At 37.4% G+C, this 9,153-nt stretch overlaps 2 protein-coding genes across 5 annotated transcripts in view; one reads left to right on the top strand and one right to left on the bottom strand.

Annotated features, from left to right (window-relative positions):
• Window positions 1-2,159, top strand: part of LOC107488468 (60S ribosomal protein L6, mitochondrial) — a 2,510-nt gene extending 351 nt beyond the window's left edge. The window contains exons 1-3 of one of the 3 annotated variants that reach the window (XM_016109216.3): window positions 1-41; window positions 730-836; window positions 1,648-2,159. In XM_016109216.3, coding sequence (XP_015964702.1) covers window positions 1,723-2,031 — 309 coding nt within the window. In that variant the 5' untranslated portion in view covers window positions 1-41; window positions 730-836; window positions 1,648-1,722 and the 3' untranslated portion in view covers window positions 2,032-2,159. The remainder of the gene's footprint in view (window positions 42-729; window positions 837-1,647) is intronic. The other 2 variants (XM_052261390.1, XM_052261389.1) reach the window with 2 other exon arrangements.
• Window positions 2,160-3,672: 1,513 nt separating this feature from the next.
• On the bottom strand, window positions 3,673-8,774 carry LOC107488469 (cellulose synthase-like protein D3). 2 transcript variants are annotated; one of them, XM_016109218.3, is made up of 4 exons: window positions 8,639-8,774; window positions 6,828-7,710; window positions 5,688-6,495; window positions 3,673-5,580 (listed from the first exon to the last, which is right to left on the bottom strand). In XM_016109218.3, the coding sequence occupies exons 2-4, from the start codon at window positions 7,679-7,681 to the stop codon at window positions 3,823-3,825; spliced, it is 3,420 nt and encodes a 1,139-aa protein (XP_015964704.1). In that variant the 5' UTR covers window positions 7,682-7,710; window positions 8,639-8,774; the 3' UTR covers window positions 3,673-3,822. The 2 variants fall into 2 exon arrangements, with proteins under 2 accessions (XP_015964704.1, XP_052117760.1); XM_052261800.1 differs by lacking the exon at window positions 8,639-8,774 and adding an exon at window positions 8,033-8,584.
• Between the last annotated feature and the right edge of the window lie 379 nt (window positions 8,775-9,153).

Raw genomic sequence — 9,153 nt, forward strand, 5'->3', positions numbered from 1 at the left:
AGGTACTCTTCATCTTCGCTGGCTTCTCGGCACGGAACCAGGTTAGTGGCTCGTCTTCATCTTTGGTCTTCTTCAATTCTTCTTCGGTCTTGGTTTGAACTTTGAAGTTTGGTTCTGAAGTTTGGTTCTTCAATTCTTCTTCTTCGGTCTTCCGTCTTGATTTCCAGTTTGGTATTCCCTTGTATTTGGTGGTGGTTAATGGTGGAAATGTTACAAATTTTGAAATTTGCAAATTTCTATGTATGGTTCTGAACTTCTCATTGCTCTGTCTTGTATTCACTATACTCTGATTGCTCTGTTAGTCAGTAATACTTACTCTGATTGCTGAATTGGTAATCAATAAATTTGCCTTTTTGCTGTAAATCGGGACTTTACTAGGATTTGTTAAATTTGTTGCTGTAACTTGAAGTTGTTGCTGAATTTGTTGCTTCCCAGTCACAGAATCAGAACAGAATGCTCAGTCAGTGCTTGATTGATTGGCTTTGCTCACTACTGATTGTATTTGATGATAAATTTTAAATTGGTAACTTTTAAATTTTAAATTTGCACTGCCTATGTTACTGATTCACTGTTCTTTTAGTGCTTTTTGTTGTTCTTAATCATTGTCATGAGCTTTGTTAAAATTTGCACTGCCTATATTATTGAGTGTTCCTTCAATGCTTTTTGTTGTTGTTAATCATTGTGATGAACTTTGTTAAAATTTGCCCTGCCTATGTGACTGATTTACAGATTCATCCCTCTCGTCATTATCATTGGCATGAACTCCAAACCAAAACCCCAACTCTCTGGATAAAATTGTAACGAAAGTTGATTGGGACTTTTTCTTCTACTTAAAGGTATGAATCAGAATGATGAGGCCAAGTTGTGAATACACAAGTGTCAACGGATTATAATATATATTGAGTTTGTGACATTAGAAGGGTGTAGTAATAGCAATAATGGAGTCATGTTATTTGAATATTGAGGTTTAACATTTAAACTCTCAGCTTCTCAGCCCTGTTTGATTCTTCATCTCAGGCAATTGAATCGAATCAACCAGGCCTTCCTTTTCTTTTTCTTTTAGTTGATTCTTAATTTTTCTAATATATGTAGCTTTCTGAATCAAGTGGATCAGATTATGTAGTTTTCTTGATTTGGTATATTTTCGGGAGACGCATTAGAAGAGCTATTTTATTATTATGTTTGCTATAATAATATTCACATGTTCTGTATGCTTGTGATTGTTTCCATGTTTATATTTTCTTTCCAAGTCACTTGCCATGGTTGTTCTTTGAGTTAAGGGCTTAAGGCTTTGTATGTGTGTGTGCTCATATGTGATAATGTTGAATACCGTTGCAATAGGAGTTCTTGGAGTACCCTCATCTTTGGTCCTTTATAATTTATTTATGATTTTATTCTAAAACGGTTTTTTCGGTTGAACCACTGGTTGGACCGGTTAGACTAATAAACCAGTGAACCAGTGACTAAAGCAGTTTGATGACCGGTCCGGTTTTCAAAACCTTGCCTTCTAGTCACTTCCGAATCTCTCATTTTCTTTTGCTGTATTATCCTATATTAGCTTTCTTTTGCATCTTCCGTTTAGTTTCTAACACAATATAGTTCAGTTTGCTTGTCAATTTTAATTTAATTTCTGAAAACATGGTGTAGAAGTAGTGAACACTGAACACTGAACTGAATTTGAATCGGATCTCGGAGAATTCATTCTTCGTCGGTGGTTAAGATATGGAAGCGTCGTTTTTCCGTTTTCTGAAAATTGTCGGAGTTGGATACAAAGCGAGATCGGAAGCTCAAGGTCGGTTATTGTATTTGAAACTTGGATACAGTCACGAGGTTGAATTGGCGGTGCCGCCGGCGGTGCGCGTGTTCTGTTTCAAGAACAATGTGGTTTGCTGCACCGGAATTGACAAGCAGAGGGTGCACCAGTTTGCTGCCACAGTGCGCAATTGCAAGCCTCCTGAAGTTTACAAAGGGAAAGGTATAATGTACATTGATGAAGTCATCAAGAAGAAGCAAGGAAAGAAATCTAAATGATGTGCTACACGAAGAATTAACCAAATATTTCTGTATTGATTTCGAAGTTGATTTGGCTTAACAATACATATGATCCATTTTGTATCAGATAGAGATAAGTGTTAAATAATCCCTTTTCATTTGCCTTATGTACTTCTATTAATTGGTTTTGATCGATGCATTAGTTTTGTGATTTTAGATTTCCTTGAATCAATCGTCATTGCGGTTTCTTCTTCATCTATTAAAGTTGCCTACTGGTTCTCTTTTCTTGCTGCCGCTGCCTGAGTTATAAACAAATTTAGCTAAAGTCCTAGTGAACTTGATTGTGCTTTTAGAAGAGGGAAAAAAATTCGCTTCAATATTTTTGTGCTTAAAGAAACAAAAGAATAGTTTTTTTTTTCTTAAAAAAAGTTAACGACACTGTAAAGTGTATTTTCTTATTTTTGCTGTAAAAAATCAAAATAGATATTTGATGGAAATCTCTCTTATTTTTTACTTTTAACTATTATAATTTCTAAAAATTTAAACAAATTATAATCATAAATATTAAAGTCTTTGTAATTATAAATATTTAATAAATATAATTATAAACCAAGTTTTTATCCAAAACATAATTATAAATATTGTTCCAAAGAAAAATAAACATAATCCAAAACATAATTATAAATATTGTCTCTAAAAAAAATAAATATAATCCAAAATATTCAATTTTCATATTCATTCTCTTGTAAGTTGGGTGGGGGGAAGTTGGGTTTTGGTAAAAAAATTGTAAAAATACCCCTTGCTAAAAAAATTCTAAGCCCGGCGGGGAAGCCCGCCCCGCCCCGTCAAAGTCCGTAATTTAAGCGGTGCAGATTAAGTAGGCTTTTACTATTTGGTGGTCCCAATTTTCCAGTCCAACCTGCCTTTTTTGGCGGATTACACGGGCTGACCCGACGAATTTAGGCCCGTTTGCCACTCCCTATTGGCGGTGTACCTTCAGTTTTGCCACGAATGCTGAAGGTTAAACACAATAAAAATGGAAAATTTACTATAGTTTCTTCTGAAACAAGATATTCACTAAATAAGAGAAATGACATTTATACTATTTTTGTTTATATTTTTTTACAAAAATATTATTTATATATTAAAATCAATTACCAATACATTTATGTATAAATACATCTGTTTAGTTTATTTTTAATATTTATTTGTATTTTAACATGTATTTTATACTAGTGACTAATTTTAGTATATATTTAACTTGATTAAAAATTTTTTTATGATATGAAACACAAACTTTTTTTTTATTTTTTATCAATTATTTTTCATATTAAAAATAAAAAATGTATAAAAATAATATATATAACATTATTCTTTAAAATCATGGCCATAGTTGATGACTTGATGGAGATAATATTCATTATTTTTTTTTGCTTACCTTTTTACATTTTCTTCCCGAACCTTTTTTTTTATGGGTCTCCTGCATAAACATGGACACATGATAGCCTAGCTTCAACTGAAACCAAGACCCTTGAAAAGCCCACCTTCGCAATTGACGGGAAAAAAAAATTGGAAGTCTTATAAATTGGAACAACCTAAGTAATTAATTTTCAGGCATTACTGACGAAATACGGAAATAGTGATCGAAAGCCATGTCAGTACCCGTAGACATTTCCTCACTTTTGGAATCAAGTTCTAAATAAAATCATAAGCACAATAGACAGCATAATTAAATTCACAAGTTCTAAAAAAGAATGTATCTAACACAAGAAAGAAAGAAAGAAAGAAAAAATTGACAGATTCATCTGACAAAAAAGAATAAAGCTATGATCATGGGAACTGGAATGAACCACCAATTTGGTTAGAACCAGCAGGGGGATTGATTGCCACCCACAGGAGAGAGATTGTGATTGCTATGAGTCCTGACCATACAAAAACAATGGTAGGTGTCCTCCCTCTCCTTCCCATCAAACCTTTTGCAAATGGGTATAGATGAGTCAACACCCAGAAACTGAAGAAAACACCACCTATTAGACGGCTCCACTGCGGTATCACACTGTATATCGTTCTGCTAACTCCCACTGCAATTGCTATCAAATTAACCATCATGATTGTTATTGGTGGGATCATCAGGGATGTCCATTTCACAATGTAGAGGTCAGCAAACTCGTCATCTACGTCATCGCCGGCAGATTTTGAAGTCAATGTGAATGAGATCTCTATCCCGGCTATGACTTTGAGCAAGCCTTGGAGGACTGCAGCTAGATGAGCACTGGTCCCTCCAATCAGCCAGAACTGCTCGTTCCGCCACCACTCTTCCAACTCAATGCCGGACCACTTGATTTCGAGCACTGCAAGCATGCACAAAGTGACAGTGATGCCTAATAGGTAAGAAAGGAAAGTAACATTGAGAGTCTGCACAATGAACTGGCCGGAGAAGAGGGATAGCGCCGGGAGGAAGCAGTAAACAATAAGGAATATGGAAGTGAACGGGTAAATTCCGACGTTGAGGTATGCGATACGTTGAAGAAATTTCATTCTTGGGCTAGCAAGAAGGGCATTGTTCCGTGAGAAGAATATTTCAACTGAGCCAGTAGCCCATCTAAGGACCTGATGCAGCCTGTCAGTGAGATTTATTGGTGCCGTGCCGCGGAAGGCATCGCGCTTAGTCACACAGTAAACTGATTTCCATCCCCTGTTGTGCATCCTATATCCAGTGACCACATCCTCAGTAACCGAGCCGTAGATCCATCCAACTCGCTGTCCCCACTCGGTCTTGTCCTCGTACCAACAGGAGATGACACTGATGGCCTCGGCCACGGTTGATGCATCAAGAAGATCCCGGGGAATGGTGAGAGCACCCGGTGGCCGTCCATTTTTCACAGCAGGGTGATCAGCAAGAGGTCTACCTTGGAACTCTGCCACTGGGATTGAATCAATGAGGAATGTTGAGTTTCCAAACTTCTTAGGGAACAAAGATAGATTCATTTCTTCATCATCAGATTCGCCCATTCTTAGTGCCCTGTTCTCTTCGGGGGTGCTTGCCATTGAAGCAAGCTTCTTCTGACGACCAAAGCAGCAACTACAACAACCCGGGTTATGCTCTTTTGAACGTGGTGGGTCGAAACCGTATAGCGCAACGCGTCTGAAAAGGCACCCAGTTCCCACATAGACTGGCCCTTGAAGTCCATCAAGGGCTCTCATGTTGACATCAAAGAAGACGGTGTTGTGATTAGCATATCTATCAGAGGGATCGATCCCCTCGAATCTCTGGGGGAACTGGACATAACAAATGCGGTCGCCTCCCCGATCCATCATAAAGCACATGCCTTCCCTCATAGCTTTGGAGTTGTAGATATAGTGGTCGCAGTCGAGATTGAGTATAAAAGGACCATTAGACATTATGGCTGAGGCTCGGACCAAGGCATTCATGGCCCCGGCCTTTTTGTTGTGATCATAGCCCGGACGCTTCTCCCGTGAAACATAAACAAGAAGGGGAAGTCGGATATCAACATCAGTCACATCAATGAGCTTTGTATCATCAGCATTTCCAAGAAGAGGTTCATCACTGGGAGGTTTTAACATCACCTGCATCATTTATAAAGAGCAATTTTGTGTCATCAGTAATCTCTCTAGGACTTAACATTCGGATTCAGGGGAAAAAAAAAAACTCTCCATGAGAACTAATTTAGTACCTGAATTATACCAGCATGGTCTCCCCTTGTGTGTTCAGATGTAGGACTTAACCAAGTACCTGGCCAATGAGTTCCATCAGCCATCCATGTTGCTTTTGGAATCTTTGCCGGTTCTATGGGTTCGTCTTCTTTGTTTTGTCTCTGAAGTTTCATGGCCTTGATTTCCTCTCTAGCATGATAGGCATCTGACCGACGACGGATTGAGTCAGGCAAACTATTGATCCTAACCTTGAACTCATCATACTCACGCTTCACCCGTCTTCGATCCTTGACAAAATCTGGCTTTACTTTGTTCTTGTAAGGATCTCTCTTTAGGCTGAAATATGATTCAGGATTCCTTGGCTCGATATCGTGTTTACGACAGAAGGGAACCCAAATATTAGCAAAGCTGGCAGCTTCAGCCATTGCCTCAAAAGTAAGAAGGGCGCCTCCATCATCGGAAACATAGCAAGAAAGCTTCTCAACAGGGTAATCAGCAGCTAAAATGGACAATATGGTGTTTGCTGTGACAAGAGGTGGTTCTTTCTCCGGATCTGCAGTAGACACAAAGACATCAATGCCTGGAAGATCAGACTTCCCTGTAGGATTGTTAGGAGTCGGTGTCTCGAACTTCTCCTTCAGAACATTGAGATCCGTGGAACGATTTATCGGGCATAGTTTGGGAAGTTGATCTAGAAGCCAGGAGAAGGCAAACCATATCTCACAAACAACGGACATACCCCACAGCCAGATTGCATCAGTATTTTTGTGGCTCACTCTCCACATAAGGAATAGAGTCAGGACCACCAATCGAACAAAAATGAGCAAGCTGTAATAACATTCGCAACAAGAAGAAAATCATGATAATGCACAGATAAATGATACTTCTAGAGTTCATTACCATTATACATGTTATATAATAAAACATCAAGTCATAAAAATCGTAAAATGTGAAGTGAACATCATGGTTTAAGTCATAATAAACACATATTCACCAACGAATCATATGTTGCAATACTAAGATATCAAATGGCCATTCATAACAATGAGGAACTACATTGTTTAAGTTTGTAAATCATTTTATAAAATAGAAGGCCGTTATGGTTGTTATCAATGAATTATCATTCTTCAGTAAAGTACTTAAACTAAAGAGTTATATACCGATATGGACTCAGAACAGCAGCAGGTATTTTCAATTTCCGAGTAAGCGGCCTCCAGGGTCTGTTCATTAACTCAGTTGGCTCAGCAACACTATCCTCTTTTTCATTTCCGAAACCTCCTTCCTTTGGCCATATAGCATTGCCATAGCCATAGGTTCCCTTTGTCTCAAAGAGCCACCTATTATGATCGAAGTCTCCAGTTTGGCTCCTCATTAATGCTGACTTTGTTGACTTCATCAAGGACAATCTCCTCTCCATTTTAGACATTCCACTAGGCGGAGGAAGCGGAAGGGGGCGTGAATTGTCCACCGCCACTTCATCTAATTCTGTGTTCTTATACGGCTCCTTGCATCCCGGGCATATCCCACCTCCTGCTTTTACTGCATCTATATAACAATCCCTACATATCTTAAAGTCACACTCACAAGGAAGAATATCAACGCCGCGCTCATCACTCATCACTTTAGAATCACAACCAGGAATTGCACATGAGGATCCTTTTGCTCCGGCCATCTGTGGATGGTTTGCCTCGGATTCTATCACCTTATCCATCAAATGGGCTCTTGTAACACTGTTGAATCCACCCGTGAAGAGTGAATTCGACACATACTGCTCCTCAACTTTCTGTGAAATCGATGGATCCATAGGTTGGTTGTCTGGGGTTGGTGGTAAATGCACTGTATAATTCGCAAAGTCAGTGCTCCCAAGTTCACTGTCAAGATCATCTCTAGAGTAGCTGACATAGCGACCGGAGGACGTTCTCCGAGCAAATGTTACTTTCTGGCTTTCATTGACATCAGACCTTGTTGAACTTGATTGAGACAATCGACTAGGCTTAAATGATTTTGATGCCATATTTGAGAATTAAGACTGATTACAATATCCTGAAATTCAGAAGTTTTGCAACTAATCTATAAGCAAATAAATAAACATTGAATCCAGATATCACAAATGAATAATACACAGAATTCAAGTCACCTACAAGTCAAAGCTTTAAAACTTAAAGTGAAAAATGCTCTACTGTTCTAGTGTTCTAATGATCATAATATATGATTTCTTTATTTTCCAACAATAAAAGGATTCTGATGCAACAAGCCAAGAACTAGATCTCAATGAAGTTTTGAACAATGTATGGATAATGTGAACAAGTTTGCTGAATCGTCAAAGAAAGAGCTTGGAACAATAGAGTAATTACGAATCAACTACCTTCCATGTAGTGTGGTTGCCCACAGAAAAGAAAAAAGAAACGAAATGAGAGACAACAGATTCACCAGAATCTAAAATACAATGATGGAGACTCTCGGCATTTATTCCTTTAAACCCCTACTACAAGATCCCAAAATCTTCTTTCTCATCATCACAATTTCTCAGCAACTAAACCAACTCCAAGAGCTCAACCCAACTCAGAATAAGGCCTGATTCTAATGAAGAAAAAAAAAAAGGTTCGATCCTTCCATCTCTTTCTCTCTCTTTCTCAAAACTAAAATAAACATAAAAAAAAAAACATGAAGCAGAGATGTCTCAACTAAAACACAATGACATTAAGGAAAAGTTTGAGTTGGTAAACCCTTTTTGACTTCTCTGCTTTTGCTGAACCCTACAAATCAACATTACTCTAAAATCCCACAAATTTTCCTTTTTCAAAAAAATCTTGCTGGATTATCATTTTCCAATGCTTTCTCTCCATTTTTTCCCCGCTGTTCAAAAGATCATAACCAGCTGATTACACGTTGATGAAAACCATGAAGTAAAGTTCACACCCAGGAGTAGTAAAACAAAGCATACATAGAAATATAACATAACATAACACACCTGTTTGCTGTTTGAAGAAAACTAAAATGGCAGTGAGACAGTTTCAGATCTCAGTGTATGAGAAACTCATCAGGAAGAGATTTGGCCAAAAATAATTTCAAAGTTGAACAATGTGGAGCTTGCTCTCCAACTGTCAAGCGCTACGCAATAATCTAGTTGTGCCCAAAAGTACTATGCCATGATTTAAGGCATATTATCATGTTAAATTCTTCTTATTATCACAACATTTTTTTAAGTGTTCCTTCTCAATTAATTAATTTAGAGGTCTAACGAATAGAGTTTTTTTCATAATATGTTTAATCATTTTGTTAATTGTTAGGTAAAGTACAAAACTTTCCATGTAGAAATTAAAGTTTGATTTTTGTAAAAAGTTGGGTTATGATTCGAGAATATGATCATTTTCTATTTAAAATTGAATTATATACCACATTATTTATTAGTGATTTATTAAATATAATATAGTTTATGAAAATTTTAATTGTGTATTATCAAATTAAATAATAATTAAAAGAATT

Source organism: Arachis duranensis, chromosome 5, assembly GCF_000817695.3.
Source record: "Arachis duranensis cultivar V14167 chromosome 5, aradu.V14167.gnm2.J7QH, whole genome shotgun sequence".
Lineage (NCBI taxonomy): Eukaryota > Viridiplantae > Streptophyta > Magnoliopsida > Fabales > Fabaceae > Arachis > Arachis duranensis.